The 22643-nt window shown below is 31.8% G+C and overlaps 2 protein-coding genes across 5 annotated transcripts; one reads left to right on the top strand and one right to left on the bottom strand.

Moving 5' to 3' along the window:
- The first annotated feature begins 590 nt into the window (after positions 1-590).
- On the top strand, positions 591-5678 carry LOC111001389 (DNA-directed RNA polymerase III subunit RPC5). The gene is made up of 8 exons (XM_022271278.2): positions 591-776; positions 849-1067; positions 1288-1444; positions 1982-2097; positions 2485-2625; positions 2922-3087; positions 3213-3409; positions 4203-5678. The coding sequence occupies exons 1-8, from the start codon at positions 747-749 to the stop codon at positions 4629-4631; spliced, it is 1455 nt and encodes a 484-aa protein (XP_022126970.2). The 5' UTR covers positions 591-746; the 3' UTR covers positions 4632-5678.
- Positions 5679-5730: 52 nt separating this feature from the next.
- LOC110997965 (multiple inositol polyphosphate phosphatase 1) lies at positions 5731-22077 on the bottom strand. Of its 4 annotated transcripts, XM_045629265.1 has the most exons (11): positions 21981-22046; positions 21474-21599; positions 20453-20628; positions 11961-12106; positions 9328-9504; positions 9026-9145; positions 8490-8588; positions 8281-8409; positions 7673-7823; positions 7042-7240; positions 5731-6969 (listed from the first exon to the last, which is right to left on the bottom strand). In XM_045629265.1, exons 3-11 carry the CDS (start codon positions 20622-20624, stop codon positions 6729-6731), a joined length of 1434 nt encoding a protein of 477 aa, XP_045485221.1. In that variant the 5' UTR covers positions 20625-20628; positions 21474-21599; positions 21981-22046; the 3' UTR covers positions 5731-6728. The 4 variants fall into 4 exon arrangements, with proteins under 4 accessions (XP_045485221.1, XP_045485222.1, XP_045485224.1 ...); XM_045629266.1 differs by lacking the exon at positions 21474-21599 and having other exon boundaries at positions 21981-22077; XM_045629268.1 differs by lacking the exons at positions 21474-21599; positions 21981-22046 and adding an exon at positions 21763-21949.
- Positions 22078-22643: the final 566 nt, after the last annotated feature.

A 22643-nucleotide genomic window follows, 5' to 3' on the forward strand; every position in this document is an offset into this window, starting at 1 on the left:
TTTATTTTAAATTAGCATATATGAAGAATTTACATCTTTAATTAAAAAAAGAGCAGGAACTTGAGGGATGGATGGTATAGAGTAGATATAGACATAATATATATAAATTTGTAAACATCTCCCAAGAACCTTTTCTAAGAATGACGTTTGTTTACATATTCAAAAGTATGGTACGTCATAGGAGCTCGAGCGATACCCATTTTGGAGGGTTGTTGAAATTGTGAATTAAATATTCCTTCGAATCTTTTAATACTCGTAATAATTAGTCGTAATTTAAAAAAATTTAAGGTTATTATTCAGGTCCTTTTAATATGATGATGATATTAATTTATCCCAAATGGGAAAGGACTACTATGATATTTGCACGGACTTGACAAAACAACACACAACTTGATTATGATTTCGATTTGACATAACTTAAAAGTTAAAACATAGATATGAAAAGAAATTGAAATTTACGAAAGACATAAATGAACCTATAATATAATATAATTAGTGGAAAAATTCTACGAAGGACTAGGCGGTATAGTCGAAAGACTATAGCCTGCGCCATGGGCGAAAAAAAAAAATTACATTTGTCACTGTACGTGCACAGTACACTACTTACTACTATTTACTGCATAGTGAATTCCAATGAGGTCCCAAAATTTCAAAAAACGTTCGTGTTTGGTGAAAAGCTTGTTTTATATAATTTTTAATTTAAGGAAGAGTACCGCAATGGTGTAGGATATTACAAGACTTACGCAATGGAAGAAGACGATCCTGTTGTTCAAGAGGTAATCATTTTGAGGTAGTAGTTTTTAGTTGGTTTTAATAGGTTATGTTATGGTATTTTTTTAATGTTGTAGATACCAGTGTTCTTATCCCAAGCTTTGACAAAGAATCTATATATCTATCAGTATCCAGTAAGACCGGCCAATAGGGATTGGTCAAATGCAAAAGTTGAAAATGTTTCTATTAAGCCGCGGAACAAATTAGTACGAATGGAAATTGGCTTAGATACTTACAGCGATAAGTATTGTTCATCCAAAGGTGAACAAATTGCTGTTAATACCGATGGGCTGCATGTAAGTCTAAATTTTTTGACATTGAGTATTTTATATTTCAATGTGATATCTCATATCCCTTAAGTTAAAATTAGTTTTTTGTCATCAGTGTTGAAAAGATACAGTTTTTCACAGTAACCTATAATCCTAAGAAGCAAAGAGAAGACTAAATGGTGTGACAAGAATGAATAAAGCCAAGAATAAGTGCCTTATATTCTTAATTCTATTAACTTATTTGCAGGGATTACTTAAAGATAAAGAACGTGAAAAATCTAGATATTTTAAGACTGATATAATGGATAAAATTGTTTATGAAAGTAGTTCTACTTGTGTTGATACACAACATTATGCTATTGGAATATTGCAAGATAAGGAGCTGCATTGTACTCCCATCCAAGGTAATTTTCTTAATATTTATACATAGGAATAATAACTATGCATGTACTCTATGTGACACTGAATAGGCTTTATTTCACTAAGAGAAGTATATGATCTCACTTATAAAAGTGTAGTTAAAATTATGTTGTATCTATAAATTGCATGATTGGGATGCAACTGCAACAACATGCACCAATCCCTAAAATTATATTGCTGTGGGTCACATTCATTACATTTATTATTTGAGTAGGGAAAAATAGCAAGAAAACTGGCATTGTTCCTTATTGAACAACTAGGCCTTTGCTCTGTGATCTTTTGCTGTGTAAGTGGTAGCCAATTGTCCCCACCTTAGAACAATAATTTTAAAAGTTGGAGCTGGTTAAGGAGGCTGGATGCAACAAGCATGGTTAAATATATTAAATATATTATTGTTATCCAAATTAAATGCCAATTATATGAGATTCATCCTTAGGAAGATTTTGCATTATAAATAATGATTTTAATGTTACATGTTTAATTAATGTACTAATTACCAAATACTGTTGTATATACAATAGGTATAGTCCAATTACGTCCATCCTATTCATATTGTGACAAACAAGATAAAAGAAAGCAGGATAAGAATGAATTGGATGTGTCAGATGATGAAGAAAAGGAACCGGAAATACAGCAGGTGAGATATACAATAAAATGGAATACTGGTTAATTAGTTTTTATGAGATTTCAACCATAATAAAACCTTGCTGCAAGGTGATATTATAAATGTGTTTTTCAATTTGTCCTAAATATGTGAAATATATTTAAAATTTGTAAATAAAATACCATGTTTATAATTAGTATAGTAGGGTTAACAGAATGACCACTCATGTCAATTGCTTTTATATATAATGTTGTTTATTTGTTAACACAAATAATATTGAAACAATTTATGTCCATTATAATGCACTTAAGTTATTTTGAGGTGCTGTGGTGTGGAATCTCACATCAAAAGCAGATTACTGACACACACATTACAAAAGCTGTATAATGTAGTTTTAATTTATTTATGTACATATTTCAGGTGACAGTAAAGTTTGCACGAGTAGAGACTGAAGTTGCAAAGAAAGCCAGGGAAAAATCCTTTCACACAATTAGCCAAAAGGTTGCTGAAGAGCCATGGTATGATGCATTGTGGAAAAGCTCAAAAAGTGATCAGGCTGAGGTATTTTTAGTTTTAGTAAAATAAAACATTATATGTTTGTATGTTTATAACAATATGTTTGGGAAAAATGTATTGTATTTCGACTTAGCATTGTTTTTTAATCTTAGCCATACTTTTTTACAACATAAAATTGAAGTACATACTAATATTGAATTCATAAAATTCTTACATATGGTAAGCTTGACTATATTAGTAGCTTTTATTATATTCTATTTTTTTTATAATTCCATGTTTGTTGGTTTTTTTATCAAATAAGTGTTGGGTATTGCTTATTATATTTATGAAATTTGTTATAGTTGGAGAGATTGAAGCTGTTTAGTGCTACATCATCAGACGGATCTGCTTTGACATTAGAGGCACAGGATTACATCAAAGAACTAGTTCCAAGTGCTGAAGAAGACGAACATGAGACTGAAAAATCACAAACATTACCAGAAGTCATTAAGGAGATACTATTGGATGGTAAACCTTTAACTCTTCCTTTTAATGTATTCTTGCAAATAAATATTATCATTATCATTATCGAAAAACTTCATGTGATGCAAGTTTTGATAAATATATGAGTATATGAATATTTTTTTTTACAGCTAAACTAATGACATTCACGGAACTCCGTGAAGCGGTACGCCGTAGTGGCATTCAAAGTGGCGACGCGGCCCTTTTAGGCGCTCTGGGTGGGGCCGCTTGCTGTGTGAGAGGTTTATGGGCGCCGAGATCACATGACGTATACCCGCGCGCCACGCCAGCACCCCCAAGACTGCTTTGTGCTGCTAGAGACCATGTGGTGAGTATTTTAACATAGTGGGGAAGTTAAAAAGTAAATATATATATATATCTTAATATATATATTTCTTGTGTGCGTGTGTATGTGACTGAACTCCTCCTAAACGACTGGACCAATTTTGATGAAATTTTTTGTGTGTGTTCGTGGAGATTCGAGAATGGTTTAGATTCACAATTTTGTCCGCTGGACAATGTTTTTTTTAATTAATTAGTAGTTGTTGATTTTGGAATGTTTTACATTGGATCCGACAGACGGCGCTACCATCGCACTGTCAAATTTTAAATATTATTCGAATTTCAATTTTAGTCTGTCCCGACAGTTAGCGCTGCGATCAAATTAAAAAAAGTTTTGTAATCATTGTGTTATTGTAGACCATGTGCTGGATCGTTAGATATTGTCATAACATTTGAATAATAATTTTCATCAAAATGGTCCAGAATGTTTTAGCTTATTAAAAAAAGTTTGAAATTTTCAAATTAAAGACGTATAGACAGGACAACGTCTGTCGGATCCGTATAGTATATATATATATATATATATATATAAATACCTTTTAAGCTAATATGTAATACTAATTAAATACTCTTGGTGGCCTTTGTCTTCTAATCAAATTCTTATTGAGTTGGTTTATCTTTCCTTACTTTAGGTTTACTTCTACGACAACAAGATTTACAATTTTATAAAAAGTATACTTTGATTTGAAATCCATGATAAAGTAAATAGTAACATTCAAATTTAAGAGAACATGTCTCTCTCCAAAAACATAACCCTGGTCATTATGATTTTTTTCCAGCTATATCTTTTCACTCAACACCCATATGTGGACAGGCGAAAGATTACCGCCGCAGTCCGATTGCCAGCAAGTGACGTGCTTGGAATACTTCAGTCTGTCGCTAAACTGAATCCCAACACCGGTTGGGAGCTTTTATTACCACCGGACCTCGTTTTCGAAGCTAAATATCCAGAAATAATACAACGCCAGAATCTATACTGGGAAGCCAGACAGCGGCAGTTCAACGAAATGTTAATGGGAGAATGTGTACCGAAGAGGCAAAGGAAAAAATCCCAAAGAGATTCTATAAGTTCAGATACAATGTTAAGTCCAAAACCGAGGTGTAATAGTGTTAGTGAAGAGGAAAGTGATAGAAAACGATATAAAAATAAATCTGCTAGTGGGGTGGGAAAACGGACTAGACATGTGAGTGGGGGACCCGATACGTGACTATAGTGCTAGTAGGTTATCAATTTAGGAATCAGTGTGAATATATGGCTGTTGAATGTGTAAGTTAATTTAAATATGCGTTTTGAACTTCCTATTTATTGGGCCATTATTAACAATTTACTTTTTTAGTATACATAAAGAATAAATTGCTTAGTAGAAAATAAAAAGATCTCTCTCTCAAACATTTTATGTTTATTTACTAATCTTTCTGTTGTGTTGATAGAATATTCTATCTACATTCTATTAATTTTTGTGATACAATTAATAGATAAAAATAATGTTATAGAAATGTTTAATGTTTATTTTGCTTTTGTTATATGCAGCATAAAATACTACAATTCAGGAAAATAGTCATGTGATTTCATTAAACTTTAGTAAATGCCTTTTTTAGAATGTGCTAACATTATGAAAGTATGTCACACAAAGTGTAGCCCAAATATGTAAATCTGTTTTTTTTTAACTTATAACACTTATCACCTCTGAGTGTGAATCCTGGTCTTGTGTGTGACTCCAATTGAATCTAATTGTTTTCGGTTAACAAGCACAGAAGGCTAACGTACTTGCTAAACACAGCATCATTGGTCCTTGCTTACATGCATTTCATCTTGAATTAAAACCAGTGCCTTATGGTCTTGGCTATAGATTTCTTTGTTTTCTTCTAAGTGGCAAGTAGATGATCAGCAGATGATATACTTGTTACATGTTTGGGAAACATCTTTGTAGAAACAACTATGCAGACATGAAAAATTCAAGGATTGATTGTGTCATTCGAACACACCTGGCAAATGCTTGCCTAGACATTGGGCCAATGCTGTCCTATTTAACATTAATTTAATTGTATATCTATCTTAATGTTGATGAAATAAGGGTGTTATTATCAAATATGATACTCTTCCTTTGCAATGTTACATTTGGAGTGTTATTTCAACGAAAAATATGATGTTTTCTGAGAAATTCTTAAGTAAATGTGTAATTGTTATTATTGTGTATGTTATCAAGTTTAAGTGTATATTTTTATTTTATACGAAATACAAAATAATAAAATATTATATTAGTTTTCTTATGACAATTTTACAGTTTCAATAATTAAATAAACACAGATTTTGAGAACATTTTTATTTCTAACACTTAAAGCTCTGGTGCAAGACAATTATTTTCAATGTGTTAACTATTGTGATAAAATAAAATAAAAAAAACATTAACAACCGTTTATAAACGCTTAGACTATTTTTGTTTAAAAATCGCACACGATTATTTTTTTTAATTTGACATCATGAAGCTTTTGTGGGATTCAACAATTTAACTAAAATAGTCTTATATAATTATACGAAAGCATTAAAAATATAATAACGTATAAATTTGGCATAATGCGGCAAATTTTACAATTCTATGCCAATATACAAAGCTCAAAATTTTCTTGATTCAATCAAATAAATTTTCGTGTTGGCTTGATCACGCTGACTTGTCTCGACCACCATAGATCCAATTGGAAGGTAGGTAAAAAAGGTGTATCACTACTCACACTACTCTATATCTGTGGTTTAATACCATTTTAGCTAAAATTTTATTGAATGACTAAGGTACCCGCTAGATTAATTGTCTACAATCGTCTCTATCTGTACTCTATACAGAAACTCTACATGATCTATGGTCTTTAATAATGCTACAAAAATAAGTACAAAATATAAATTCTATAACCTAGACGTTAGGTAGGTACTCTTTAACACTTAAAACTTAATGTTAATAAATTTTGCAGAAAACAAATAAAATCTTTGAAATATAAAGCATATAAATCCATATAGTTAATATCGTTCATAGTTTATGATCATTAAATGACAATAAGCAATATAATTAAGTGACGGGCTGAAAAATAAGTTTAGCTAAAAACAGGACATTCGAGCCTTCGGTGGATATAGCTTAGCTATTGATTTTATAGTTTCCTATAGCTTTTGAGATTCACGTATATTTTTGACTATTAATTATTCGGGCTTAAAGGGTCCAAATGCGCTAAAGCACCACATTAGTGCGTATCTGTACAAGTAAGTAACAAACATTAAAATTTTAATAAATGCTAACATCGGTAATTACATCACATATTCAAAATATAAATCTACATAAAGCAAAGATGGCAACAACGCCAATCCCCATAAAGTTAACTTTATTGGCTCCATTACAAAAACTTAGCTCACAGTTATCAGCGACTAGACCAAGGCGGTTCTTGACTAGACTCCAATCGCAAAGGCCAACATTACAGCCCTCTAAGTACAGGGTGCGCTCGTTAGAAAGGAATAACACCTGGTATGGCTCTCTGATCTTTATGTTATTGTTTGGTACACACCTGAAATAAATAAAAAACGGGACTTAGAGTCTCAAGTTGAAATTCTTAATTAAAAAAAAAACATAAACTTACTTGTAAAGCACGGCAGCCAGGTTTGCGTTAAATGGGGACATGTTAGAGGAACTCCAGCGTCGTTCTCTTGCGGTCTGTGTATGGTAATTGTCACCAGTAAGGGGAGCTGAATCTCTGAATCCGCCGAGCGCTGTCAGAGTAAGAAGTATCATTTCCGCTTCCGTGAAATGGACTGTAGCTTTCGGCTGCTGAGGAGTTTCTGAAGTGATAAAATGTGTTAAGTTTTATAACTGATTGTAACCCCTTATTATAAACCATTTTAATTAAAGTATGTATTTTTAATATAACTATAAAGCGGACCCGAAAGACCCAAAACACGAAAAAACATTTTACTTCTAAACTCTTGAAAAACCTTAACAGATTTAAAATTTTCATCAAATTCGGTGCAGCTCTGTAAAATTAATTTAATTTCGAACACGCACAGAAAATTTATAAACAAAGATATTTTAAAAAGAGAGATAGATATTTTAAAGACATTTTAATACGCCCTCTGATGTCAATATGGGTTACTGATAATCATTTTGATTTTAATATACATATTAGTATAAAATTTATTGCCCAGTTTATATACGCGCACCGTAGTTTCATATTTTTTAAATAAATAGTTTTTTAAGAATTAAATATATATTACCTTGATCTAAGTGAATTTTAAAGAAGTCCATCATATCCTTTACAGCTGTGCAACCAATTTTTTGATTCATCGGAGTACCGTATCCGTATTTGTAATACGTTTCCAAATCTTCCGAAAACTCAAGTCGTTTAATATCCTCTTTTGTGAAAACCTAAAATAGTATTTAACCACACATGTTACGTTTAAACTTTACGGTATCCTGAGCGTGAATTAATAATTTAAAAACGAAACTGAGGAAGAACTGTGTCTCTAAGCTTAAAGGGCCCTTGTAGCGGCATATTGTCAATCGCTACAGAACAAAAATGGTGCACTTCGTTTGATTGTAATTGGCCAATCGCCTTCATTTAAGCAGGTTAAGTAGAGATCTTCGGGACAGACCCTCCAATAAGCCAAATCTCACTTTAAATGAGGTGGGATTGTAACCAAACGTCTACCCGTATAAAAAAACGAGCCGATGTCTCACCTAATGTTTGGCGCTATAACCCATAGACACTTTGCTCATCGTAAATGCATTGCTGGCCTTTTACGTTGTTTGGCTCTATTTATTACTAGAATTAGTATAATAACAATAAAACGATAGTCATGAAGCGTAAATAATTTAAACTTACAGAACACCAGGGCGATATTTTTTCGATTTCCCACGCCTTGTTGTAACGACACATTTCGTACATGCTTAAAACTGTCGCAAGACTTATATCGTAGGTAAAACCAAGTCTCAATGAGATGTTAGTTATCATCTGAAAAGAAAACATGTTTTCAGTAAAAATTGAGGATTTTTAAAGATACATACAATATATATACGTATAACAATGGTTACCTCTTTATATTCTTGCTTAGATTCAAATGTTCTAAGTTGTGCTAGCGTTTCATTGTTTTCTTCGACATCTCTCGTCCACGCTGGGCAGAATTTGTAAGGCTAAAACGACGTACAAAATTTATATAGACCTGAACCTTTTATCTGTTACATATATAGTAAGTCTTATATAACCCTCAATGTTCCAATAGCGGGTATCAAATGGACTAAATTGTAATTTTGAACAGGGGTTTTGTACTGGCAAAAATTGACACGCGGGCTTATAAAAGATGGGCCGGAGACCATGAGTAGTAACATGAATTGAAACGTAACCATGGTAAAAAAACCAATTCTGTTATAAAAAGCCAAGGTTTCATAAGATGTAAAATTATAGGGCTTTCATACTACGTATTTGTATCTTAGAGATATATCTTTTAAAATTGTTGGTTTCTATATGGACTAGTTTTGAAATAATATTTATTTATTTATTTATTTTCCATTAAATAATTTATAAAAATTAATATTAATATAATGCTTTTAAACAGACAATACATAATTACCCGAAGTAATTTCTCGTCGGTCTCTTTGGGAACATCCATTCCTTCAGCCTGGTCCCTAAACAGTCCCTCAGTAAACGCACGGAATGTAGTACTAGATCGTTGGTCGTTAACATATTTGAACTGAAAAAAATGTTTAATGAGCCTCGAAGTAAAACTATGTTTTGATAATTTCTGAGTGGCAGTGTATTGAGGTAATAAGTTATTAATGATGGGACTCGAGAAAGATCGAAAAATATAGAAGATTCAAATCAGCGTAGATGTTATACCGGTCTAGGTACTATAGGTATATGTTCACGACTTACCAAGTAATCATAACGGTTATCAGTGAATAGTCCAGGGTACTTGGATTTCCATGCTTGGGCAAGTTGCTGCGTTGACATGTAACCGTCCGTGGTCAAGTCACCAGCGTATGTCGCGTTCTGCCGAGAGTTCCATGTCCATTGCTCTAAGAGGTTCACGTCAGCCGCACACATGCGTTGCTGGAAAGACAAAATAAAGATAAAGAGTTCGTTATCCTCTTTTAAATAAAAAATCGTATGTAATGATTAGTGATAAAATTGCTCGAGCTCAGTCAGACCTAAATTCTCTATATTCTTGGTTTCAACAAAATCTGCTAACCATAAATATCTCAAAAACATCTTATGTAATATTCAGAGCAAAAAATAAAATCATTCCTATGTTTCAACCGTTAAAAGTTCAAGACGTTGAAATCACTAACAAAAAATGGGAAAAATATCTGGGTCTTAGAATAGATACTTATTTAAAGTGGAACTTTCATATATCACACATAATTACCAAACTAAAATCACTTATAGGCAGTTTTTGGTCAATATCAAAATGTATTCCTCAATCCGTACGTCATTTAATTTATAATTGTTTAGTCAAGCCACATTTCATATATCTAATTGAAATATGGGGTACGGCATGTAAAAAAATAATTTCTAACTTACAAACACTACAAAATAAATTAATAAAATCATTATTTAGATACAATTTTTTAACACCGACTAATAAAATCTACCAAGAAACCAAAATTATGACAATTAAACAACTGTATGTATATAGCACCTGTATCTTAATAAAAAAAAATTTAAATAACTCAATCCATAGTTGCTTGTCGTTTAAAAAAATCAAACACACAACGACACGCAATACTCGTCGAGCGAGTTTGCTTATCTTACCGAAGCCGCGTACAAATTATTTGAAGAAATCTATTAGGTATGAAGGTGTGCAATTATTTAACCAATTACCATCTCAAATTCGTAATATTGGAGTGTTTGACAAATTCAAAAAGGCATTAAAGATGCATGTTAGAATGAACATAGCTGACTAAAATTGTTAAGGCTAATGGCGACGTGTATCTCGCTCGTATATAATATATACATATTAATATTAAGTTTCTCATGTAAATAAAATATTTCTGTTTTGTAATGAGAAATAAAGTTCTTTAAACATTATAAAAATATCAGTATAATTACAGTATTTAATCTAAAGTACCTTCGTCTCTTTCTGCCGAACTCATATCCTGTGATGAAATGAGACTAATGGGATGGTCATAAGATATAACAACAAAACAACTAATAACAATCAAATGAATTTCATGTCGTTTCGTCTTTAGTTTTATATTACACACCGGTGCTCTAAATATAATAGTGTAGGAAGGACAAATGAATAAAAAAAGGATTTTATATCATACCTAAATTATATTTTATTATGTAAGCCGGAGTAATACCGCTTAATATGTGTTGCAATGACTATCAAAATGGTAAATTAAAATTATTGTTATTAATTGAAGCAGGCATAGATTTTCGAAGTTACTAATGATAAGAATTGATTGATCTAAACTTAACTATGAAGCCATCAAGATAAGTATGCTAATAAATGAAGTATTTAACAAAGGATTCTTTAGTTCTCTTTGAGTGTTAATTTTCTTACGTCACTTAAGTCTTTACATTGTGATCTAATCATCTATGTCTATATTTAAATTATGTATATCCATTGTCTATGTGGAGGCGGGAGGTTAGGTAGGTATAATATATACCTCCGCCTCTAGGAAAAGGTAAGAAAACTTAGTGCCTAAAAAATGGTCTGAGCAAAATGAAAATAAATTATGTGACATGAAATGACATTTGACGGTCACGAAAGCGTTAACGAATGGTTTGGTAACGCTGAAAGTATTTCTCTTGTTCGAATACCAATATAGAGTTTTATAATTTTTGTAAAATCATTATGTTTTCTATCGAATGTCGAGCGTTTTAAAAATGTATCATTCTATGTTGACCTATTTATTTGTTGCTATCCAAGCAAGTTTTTATAATAACTTTACCTTTGCAACTGTATTTTTACTTTTTATATTTTATTTTTTGGTGTCTTGACGCACTCTCGTAATATATTAATAGTTCCAAAAATAAGACATTTGGGAAATCACGTTTAAAGATTTTGATTGATTCCACTTCGACTTGTTTTTTTGTCTTGACTTTGATTTTTACTATAGTCATAATTATGAAAGTTTAGTTTATTACCGAGTTATTATTGTACTGTTTCTTTCTCTCAGCGCTGGAGAATTTCTTTTTGTACCCTTAGCATTTAAAATCTCACTTTTCTAAAAGGGGGTACTACTATGGTGTAAATTAAGTATTAATAAATTAAGTTCACAAAAAGACGCCATTTTAATTACTACTTATTTATGTCTTAACTCTACATAAAGTCTAGCACCAGCTCTTAACAACCGCATCCAGAGTCGTCAATCATCGCGTATTATTATTATTAATAAATCACCCTTACGGGTGCAAAGAAATTTTTTGGTGAATTAAGGTAGCAAAGGGCAATGTAAAACCTTTTCACTTCTGGTTAGAACCAATTGTGTTGTTATTAAAACGGATTTATGTTAATAAACGGGCATAATAGACCGTAAGCTTATTAAATAAATACTTACATTTGTATTTCTAAAATTTCCGTTCCTGTAATTGGATATGACGTTGTTCTTGAAATCTATTAGCTTCTGTAGTTCAGATAATTCGTCTGCTTCAGGGTTGTGTGATCCGTGCCGATTCAGCAACCAAATTGCTGCGGGTTGACAACCTAGAAACGGAAAATGGTTTTGAACCTAAGTAAAATGTTTCTAAAAATACCGTGACACAATACCAGAATACATTGGTTTAAAATACTACAACATATTAAGCGTACAGCATAATTATAGACGAAAGGAGTTGGCAATATGAAGATTGAAGACTGATTTAAAAGACACTAGAAAATAATGATTTTTTCGTTGAGTACTTAGAAAAGATTATGAGCTTTTTATAATCTTTATCTGTTATGTTTTATATTTTCATACCAGAAGATTCAAACCAAAAAAAAATAATTATATATTTTTGTAAGACAGTTTAAACAGGTGTTTTCAATTCATATGAAAATGTAAATCTTAACGGTCATAAGGACATACAAAGCTAATTGTCTGGGGAATGCTATGCTAAGATGGCGGATTTAGGGTTTATTTTAATTTTATTCATGCATAATCTTGTGTATCCAAATCATGAATTGGTATAAATACATTTAATACAGATTATAAATCGGCGCGTAAGCAATTGATATTGCAATGTAACAAAATGGCGGCTACCGTCGTTATCTGTTGCTTTTGCATACCAAAGACAATTAAAGTTCGCGATCTCAATAATTATCAAGTTTTTGTGTATGACTCTGAAATTTTCTTTTACAAAGGTGTGCACAGATAACAAATGTATTTATGTGTTATCAATTGTAACCTTTACATTGACATACTTTTTATATCTAACCAATATTGTAATTCAACCTTCATAGTCAATGGGCAATAAATAATGTGGGTATCGCACAAAGTCTTGCAAATATATTTTAAATGCATCGAGCCGTTAATAATGCCTTTTACGTCACGTTTAAGCAAACGTTTAAATTTTCTTGGCAATTTTCCAAATGCTAATGTGAAAATGCCCAAGACATATGACTCAGTCGACCTTACCATGGAAAATAAAAGTATGTGCTGTAGAGAACGCTTATTACATGTAAATTCCATAATATGGTTGTAACCAGCAACATTAACTTTTGATAGATGATATGAAAAGTCCTAAAATTATAATTTTTTTGATAACGTTAATCTCAAACGTGTCTAATTAATTTTTCAAGGGCTTTTTAGTACAATTTAGAATTAGTACCTAAGTTTATACATAAAATTGAAATAGTCTTGCATATTTTATAGTAAGACGAAGAGTCTACTACTACGAACTAATGCTGGAACTAGGGCAGCAGAAGTGATGCCGAGGATACCTCAACAATGGAGTGAATAAAAAAGACCCACCAGTTTGAATTAAGCCAGCCACATAAAGCAGGGTTGGATCGCTAGTTTTAGAAAATAATATAATTGGCTTGACATCGTATAGGCTAAAATGTTGGTGGTGAAAATATTAAAAATTTTCCTGGTAAATCGCAATTTGCAAATCGTTATCATGCTTTTATGGTTTTGTAAATATGTTCAAGACATGCGATCTGCGGCTTACGAAAAATAAAATAAATAATAATAGAGAAGTAAATTTAATACTTAGTTCATAGCATTGATTGTACATCATAGTCACAATGGGGCAATGAAATAAAATAAAATAGTCTTTCAATTGTAAGCAGTTTCTCGCATAACTAAAAGATGAAGCTTTTATCTGTTAATTACAGCCAATGCACACATTTCAAGGGCTAAAACTTGTTCATATATATTTAGGGCTATTAGGGCTGCTTAAGTGACCTCATAATGGGCTCACCGGATGAGTCAGCCGGCCTTGCTCCTAGTTACCGACGTTGCGTGCAATTTGTTACTTTCAGACGGTTGTCCTAACACTAATTACATTAGCCGCTAAATTCTCGTTTATTAGGACTAATGAGTGACAGTAATATTAATTATAAGCATAACTAATGTATGTTAAAATTCCAGACTATTAGTATGTCTAGACTAGAAAATAATGCGTAAATAGTGAACACGATTAAAATAGTCGATTTCTGTGAACAGTGCAAGTGGCTTAATATATAATTTAAGAGTTGGTATTATATGTTGGTAGGAGCTTTAGTGGAAAAAGTTAAAAAAATGTTTTAATAGAATTTTTTTGAAAATGCATAAGCAGTTATTTAAAGTATATGTACATAATATATTGTTCATGTTTAATGACAGAGAACAAATTATACTGTCTTGTGTATGTAATACGTATCTATATCATATGAACAAAGGAAAAATGTTATTAATTAATGACTATTAATTAATAACTTAATATAAATTTTAGAGCATATTTTTAGGAATTGAAATAGCGTTTTAATTCTGTAAAGTGGTTTCTCGTGTAATATTGACCATGCGTAACAATGCTTGATTATAAAGATAGTTATATATATGTATTGAATTCCAAATAGATAATACTGTATTTGTCCTTTATTTGTGGTATTTACGTATCATGATATGGCCGCATCCGTAACGGTTTGCAGACCATAATGATAGGCAAAATTGAGAGCAAACGCAATCCTGAATGGGGGTCAAGTGGGATTGGGCATTACAAGAAGAGATTTCGTAGACTGACAATTAACCTTTGTAGAGGCCCCGGATGAGAGAGCTGTCAAATATGTTAAACGCTGTTTTCTCATTTATTTATTAATTACACTTCCATCGGCTTTTTCGCTAACAAGCAATTTCTTCCAGACAAATTGCAAAAAGGGCATAAATTAACCAAAAAAACCTAAAAGTATATACTAACTAAAACTGAACTAACACTGAAAATTTAAAATAGTTAATATAAGATAAGTTAAGATAAAATAGGCAAAGAGAAACGCTTCTTAAATATATTAAAAGACTGAGTACCTTTGATATCAATTTTACTTATTCATATGTACCCATTTCATCGTGAGTAACGATTAACATAGTAGTTTTGGTTAGTTATTAGTATTGTTTTTTTTATTTTCTCTAGATTAAGGTTCTGTAAATTAATATAAATATATTTTGTTTTTTATATAACTTCTGGTTATGCACTTCTTGCACTCATCATTTTTTTATTTATTGTTTTCTTTTCTTACTAGGGTTGCCTGCTGCTTGTTAGCGATAAGGCCGCCCGTTGCATCCCTTGTAATTTATATGTATTGTGTTATTTGTGTTTCTTTCTAGCAACAAAGTGTGAATAAATAAAAAAATAAAATAGTACATCTTATTATCCCAAGTTAAAAGCAATGATCGCCTAAAGTATACAAGGGTGGGCGATCTTGTGTACCTCAATAAAAACGCTTTAACGCCCAAACCTTCGTCCAAACTCCAAGAGTAAACTAAAACATACACATTTATCACATAAAGTAATTTTTGTATATACTAGCCAAAACAGTATTGTTATTTACACAACTAAGACAAAAAAATTCGTTCATTCGTTCATTTACCGAAAGCTCTAGTCTAGTTGACAACCATAATAATAAATTTACTATATCAGCCTTAGTGTAACTAAAATATTCGTAAAGTTACTTCTAAATATTCTATAAAAATTCTCAATTTAAAATAAATAAAAAAAGATTTCCGAATCTGTTTTAAATCAACACGTCGTCGACATTTTTGGTCTAGGACAAGTCGGTTTTCTCAAGATGGTTTACTTCACCGTACGAGCAAGTGTTAAGTGTGAACACATAAAATCCATAGGTGCACAGCCGGGGAATAAAACTAAAACATCAGGGATAAATCTCACGTTGAAGCCATTGGCTCTCACTTAAAATAAATAAGATAATATTATTCTAAACCAGTTGCTTATAAGATACTTGTCGTAACTAGGAGATCCATGTATGAGGCATTCTATAATTCAACGTACAGAGTACAGACGTTATCTTCCGTTTTATAACAGTACGTATGTTAAGTATAGATTCTGTGATATAGGTCACATCGGAACCTTGGGCTAAGCTTTCACGGCCTCCCTTAATGAAAGCTTTGTGCAGCCAGCGCAGCTTTCTACATGGCTTGTCATTACTTGAATCGATTTTTATATCGCCTCTTTATACTTTTAAATTTTGTCATTCTTTTAGTGAAGTGGAAGAGATTATAGACAAAGCATTTTTGTTGGGTAGGATAATGAGCTGTTCGTAGCGTATGTATCTAAAACGGCAGCAAAGTTTCATGAAAAACTGTTCGGTAATTTCTATCACTACTATGTATTGCAGGCTTATTAATATTTAGAAGAAAGAACAAGGTATAAATGTTAGTAGAAACTGTCAGTGCCTATTTTATAAATGATTCCATCTATTAAGATTCTTGTATTAATAATATAATCTTCGATAAGATAGGATAGGATTCTAATAACAATCAATTACGTCACAATTTCAAGAAATAACAATAAGTCTTTATCCAGAAATTGAAAACTCATAAAATAAACAGTATATAAGTTTTGATTCAGTTTGTAAATTGCAAAGGTAATTGATTTTTACGTCTAAGAAAAAATATGAAAATATGTATGCATGTGAATTTTCTACAGTGAATCACCAAGCCTTGCAACTAACTTATCTAAGGAAATAAAATTATCATTTAATGTTACAAAAGCTTTATCCTCTGAGTCTTTGTGTTTTAATTTTGCTAGTTGTATACGGATAACGCCATGAGTCAATTATTATACGCAATAAATAATGTAAATATATTATTGCTTATATTTTGCGTACAAACGTACATATTTAATTATTATTCAATATACGATATCTAATAAAGGCTTCCATATGTTTGGTATAACAGGTGAACAGTATAAAACTTATCTATTTTGTCATCATATAAGAATGAACCGAATTACCTACATATATAATGAACGCTTCAATTTGCACTGTAGCTAGTGGCGACATTATATAGTGACACACCCCTATGTAAAGTACAACATAAAGGGACGCTTGAAGGCCGCTTAGGTCAAGAAGTTATATATTTTTAAATAGGTGGAATAACTCTGTTAGCGCGTGTCAGGCTATGAAGAGTACTGAGTTGTAGCCGAAGATTGTGAGATTGTGTCGCTACATGGGTAGCTAGCCTTCTGTACCATTATGAACTACAAGCTAAGCTTCGGCCGCGTCGATTTAGAATATTTTTGGTACCCTCTTCAACATCGTTATTTTTCAGTAAATTTACATTTGTGTATAAAACAACAAATCTTCTTTCCAAGAATCCATAATAAAATTATATAATCCATATAAAGATTCTATAAAAAATACAAAGATTCATTTGTTTTGCAATTAAATTAATAGCCCTATATTGCAAAAGATTAAATAATTTTCTTACATTCCAACACGGAAACTCCTGTCCTTTCCGAGTTGTGTAATGTCATTTCCAAAGAAGGCGTACCAATTAAACAAGAATTGAATAATAATCGTTTCGTATGGACATTTCTGCATACACCATTGTTTCACGTATTTGTAACGGTTAACTTTTTAAATGAACACGTCCGAAGAAAAGATTTAAGGCCGGCAGCGCGCTTGCGAGTCTTCCGGCATGTCCATGGGCGGCGGTGTCTCTTAATATTAGGTGAGCCTCCTGCTCGTCTGCTTCTTGTAACATAAAAAATTAATGTTATTCTAATTACGTCCGAATAGTTAACTAATCTATCTTATTTATACTAGAATATTTAGCATCAAGTTATTGTATTTAATTAACGAAGTTGGACCGCGATGCATAATCTAATGGGGTATCAAAACAGTTATTACCTAAATGTTTCTCTTATATTTCCTTTTTGCTAATTAAATGAAGACCTAAATTTATTTATGTATATAAATCTTTTCGATGCGTCCGCGCATAAAATGTCACGACTAAAATGCCGTTTTGTTTTCAATCCAGTTATGTTATGTCATCATTATGCAGTATGGAAATTGATAAACGTGTTTACAATAACTAGGTATAGTAACCGCATATCCGGCTGTTCGATGTGATAGATATTTTTTATAAAATAGGTTTTATATATACTTACATACAAAAAAATTACAGAATATAAATCTACAGTTTATATATTTTTTACATTATATCTTTCTAAAATGTATCATTTTATTACTGTGCAATATCTCTGTGTAGAATTCACAAATAGTACCTCGCCATTGACTGAGGCTAATTTTCATATTTTTGCTATATAAGTTTCGGTCCTTTATATTTAGGGATATCAACAAATGCACTGCAAAGTAAGTAATAACCGGCCCATAATATTTACTTAATATTTAAGCGTTAAAAATATAATATAATATACATAATAATAGGTTATAATTTATCGATTGATATAACCATAGATTATCCGAATCGTAATTGAAAACCTAAGGGCCTATTTTAATAAATTAGTTTGGAATAGTTCCAACATAAATTAATATAGATAATCAAAAACACTCTTCCGTTATATGACAGCGTTGACTGCTGCTATAATTAACCTTACTAATTATTATAACGTGAATCTATTAGATAGTTTTGATGATCTTAGAACGTGGAACATCATTTTTCGATTCTTTAAAAGCCTCCAACCCTCAAAAAGTGTACATATACACAAGCACGCAATGTGTTTGTTATCAGCTAAAATATTATTTCAAGAATTTCTGTAATATCTTTACGCTATATGGGAAGGTTTCGGCTTTCTTTCAAATTGGGCTTGATTTGTTAAATTTAAAGTTCAGTTAAACAAAAATAGCGGTGCACTATGTGACCAGCCTTGTGTACCGCTATGCGCCGCGCTGTCGAGTTTTGTATGTATGTCAAAAAATTACTCAACATTCACTCATGGTCGTCATAAATTTATTTGTAAAAGCACCCCTGCCTTAACAGGTGACTCTAAAATGACAAGAATGAACAATAAGTAATACTTGACAGACGAAACACAAAAAAACAAACATATGACATTACATAATAAAAAGTACAAGTAATTTACTTTTACCGGCTCACTCATCGGACAATGAAAAGGGTCCCTATGTATCTTGTTAAGTAAATTAATTCACCGAATAATATGTGCCCTTTGCAGAAGGTTAGTCCTAGCTGTGTACACATGAAGTAACGGCGGAGGATGACTTTTTGACGTACCCATCAGGCTATGGCTATAATTTAAGCTATGTACTGAAGTAGGTACTGCCGAATTACTGTTCTTGCCATGAAACAACTTTATTAAAAACATCACGAGCGCGAGTTCTCTGCAGTCGTTGCCGACAGAACCAAGAATAAAAAGTACATCCTAAAATACATGCCTCAAAAATTTATTTTGTACCCGCTTCAACATCACTTTATACTAAATTTCATATGGAGCCCAAATCGCTGAATTAAGCTCCATATGACAAGTGCATCATATAAGACTCACACTACACAGACGGCACTAGTCCTCCGATTCTTACCCTAAGATACCGCTTTCCTCGTCAAGAAATCTTTACCAGTACTAGCATTAGTGATTACATACATAATCAATTCGTAAACTAAATGCTTGTATTCAGAGATTGAAGTTGTTTATTCAACATGACACGCGATGAAACCATTTTAAATTCACAATATGCGAAGTAAACAGGTTATTACATCATCAATGTACTGACACGGTTTACACCTTTTATTTATGTCCCGTAAATTTTACTGAGGAAACTCTACAATTAGATAGACATGGCACAGATTCGTGTACAGATGCGACGACAAAATGCGACATACATTTCACTTGGAATGCCTGGGAATTGTATTCGTGTATTCTCTTTTGTATAATTAAATGGCTGACTCAAATCGCCATTATTTTTGCTTATCGTGAGTTATTCTTTTTGACACGTCGCTCGTAGTAGCATCTAATTGCAGGCATTAAGTAAGGAAAGTCAAGCAGTTTACTTGAATACCCTTGTTACACCCTACGATTAAAATAAACACAGTTTTCACATATATAATGTAAAATGCGTAAATTACATAGGGGATAATATTTACTATTACCATGGTAAAGTAACTACTAGCTACCAGAAAAGCAAATAGTAATTTATTTAGTAGTTTTTATCTTGCTTTAACCATATACTCGTAGATGCAAATACTTGCAATCAAGATCTTACAAAGGTTTTTTATTAAATTATAACACTAGTAGACAGATGACGAATCATCTGAACCTAACGAGAGTCCGAGAACTTAACTTTAAGCAGTTGTTAAATATTTATATATTTAAGATCTTTACATATCTAATTTAAATTTTACCGTGTCAGAAGTTATTTACGAAATATGCACGTTAGTATGAACGTACATAATTCCAATATTATCGTCTTAATCGTGCCTAGGTATATGCGCTTGAGTTAGAATTGATATATTTAACAAAAATATAGCTGTAAACTAAATGTACATATGCACGGCTCTTATTTAAACGAAATCTAGGAAGAAATACGCTCAGATACACCATAATTAGCCATTTCTACAAGCCTTTATCAGTTAGGAAGAACCCTTGCTACTCTACTTACCAGGAACCTCATGCGACCGGACCACAGGCACGCCTCTGTTGGAGAAGGTGTACGCTGTCTTCGTTCCAAACAGCAGGTACGGTTCCGGGTCAACAGACAGGCATGTCTCTGGAATTTCTTGGCCGCATACGACACTAATCAGTGCTAATGCACTGAATATATACCACCGCATTGTTCTGAAACCAAATAATATTTATAAGTTCTATGTAGGTAATAATTGGATAGATTCTTGTATCGTTACATAATCAGAGGTCATGATGATTACCATGACAATAGGTTTTCTCTAGGTACCGATCTGTTTCACGTGAGTCTTTACGAAAAGAAAACCGTCGATTGATGTCGCTGGAGTGCTAACACTAGGCCCTCGTTATAGTCTTATATGTATGACAGGTTTTACAGCGTGAATAGTCTCACGAATAACGTAAGATATATAAAATTTGGGCATGAACCAGTAATGGCTCATAGCAATATTAACATGGGTAACTCTGGTTACTATAAACTCTTCATACTTAACTAATACGCATAACTGGCACGCTGGTTCTTTTTTGTGCAGACTGTTAAATAAACACAGAAATGTGCCTACTCCGTGCTCTCTTTAAAAAAGTCGACCAGAAATTGAAATTTGTATAAGAAATATAAATACATATACACAAAATGTATTTTTTTTTTCGAAAAATAAAACAAACGTTTATACGGGATCATGATAAGGATATGATGATGATATATTTATTAATCTATTTCTGATAATAAGAACTCAGAATTACACATTAATAAATCAAATTGGCATTGTATGAATTTTGTTTTGTGATTATTAATCAACATCAGAATCTTTTAAAAAGATGGTGATTTTGTAAAAGTATATTGTATACTCAAATGTGCCAATGTATTTTAGCTATGTAACCAATATATTTTATATTATTTCAGCGATCTGCATATGAGTCATCATATAAATAAAAAATATTCAATGGTGTATTTCCTATGAGAAGTTTCCACTTTAAAAAAAAATATTCGTAGCACTTACGTCTCGTATTTTTTGGTGTGACAGCTGAGTATATATACATACAAGGTATTCAAAATTGTATCTAAGTTGTAAATTGTGTTTGTGTGTAGTTTATAATATCATATTTGCTATTTAAATATCTGTGAACTGAATCGTAAGCTTAACGTCTGTAAAATTATTCATTACATATTTTATTATTACAATAATGCGTACATTTTGGGTTAATTTATTCTTTTGAGAACATATTTATATCCACGATATAATTAGATGACGTATTTTAATATTAACATAAACAACTTTTATTACCTACTTGGTAGTGGATTAAGTAGATAAGTTGGTATATTTTTCAAGGCAAAATGCCGCGCCTAAAGTTAGTTAAGTAAGTAGGAATTGTAATGAACGGAAACGGTTAATGTGGTAACTTATAAGTCAGTGTAAACATCCACGTGTTGTTAAATATAACAAAACAGAATAAAATAACGTGAACTGAAACAAATAACAGATTAACAACACTCCACAAATTAATACCTTTACGCGGGAACACTGTTATATTATCTATGGAAAGCGCGGAAAACGTGCCACTCCACGGAGGTTTTAAGCGCGAACTGGCGAAGAAACCGGCTCGGGCGACCATCTAGGAAAAATAATTTACCAAATCTTACTGAAATAAGAATATGGTTATAATTTATGAAAGATATAATATATTTTAATGCTAATTTATTACTATAAGGAATTGGGTACTTATTTGAAGATTTCAAAAAAGAAAACATCTTATATGTATATTATAAAACAATCTCTAATATATACTTTTATAAAACATTTTATTATGAATTTGTTATGAATAGCCACATCTGCCGAAATAACAGTAGTCTGCCGCAAATGGTCACACTGCCACCGGCTAGAGGCTTCATGTTATGTGATGATCACCGGTGTGGCCATGAACCGAAATAATTGTCCAAAAGATTAACGCATTGAATGCTGACAAAAAATGTTATACAACAAAAATGACATTGAATATATAAGCTACTTTGAAAAATTCTTCTCGCTATTGTCATGCGAAGAGAATCAATTGTCAAATTGTGCGGTTGTTATGGTATTAACAGGTTATAGCCATAATATTGATATGATTACCAATTATTGTTGTTGAATGTTCCAATTAAAGTAATAAAAGTAACTGTCTTTATTATTAGT

This window comes from Pieris rapae, chromosome 8 (genome assembly GCF_905147795.1).
Source record: "Pieris rapae chromosome 8, ilPieRapa1.1, whole genome shotgun sequence".
NCBI lineage: Eukaryota > Metazoa > Arthropoda > Insecta > Lepidoptera > Pieridae > Pieris > Pieris rapae.

Excerpts from the sequence above, each read along its gene's own strand:
- LOC111001389 (XM_022271278.2), top strand. The coding sequence starts at position 747 with ATGGAAGAAGACGATCCTGTTGTTCAAGAG. Across the intron at positions 1,068-1,287 it reads TTAATACCGATGGGCTGCAT|GGATTACTTAAAGATAAAGA; the intron begins GTAAGTCTAAAT and ends ACTTATTTGCAG. Across the intron at positions 2,098-2,484 it reads AGGAACCGGAAATACAGCAG|GTGACAGTAAAGTTTGCACG; the intron begins GTGAGATATACA and ends TACATATTTCAG.
- LOC110997965 (XM_045629266.1), bottom strand. The coding sequence starts at position 20,624 with ATGCGGTGGTATATATTCAGTGCATTAGCACTGATTAGTGTCGTATGC. Across the intron at positions 8,410-8,489 it reads CTAAGCAAGAATATAAAGAG|ATGATAACTAACATCTCATT; the intron begins GTAACCATTGTT and ends TTTTCTTTTCAG. Across the intron at positions 6,970-7,041 it reads CTGGCTGCCGTGCTTTACAA|GTGTGTACCAAACAATAACA; the intron begins GTAAGTTTATGT and ends TATTTATTTCAG.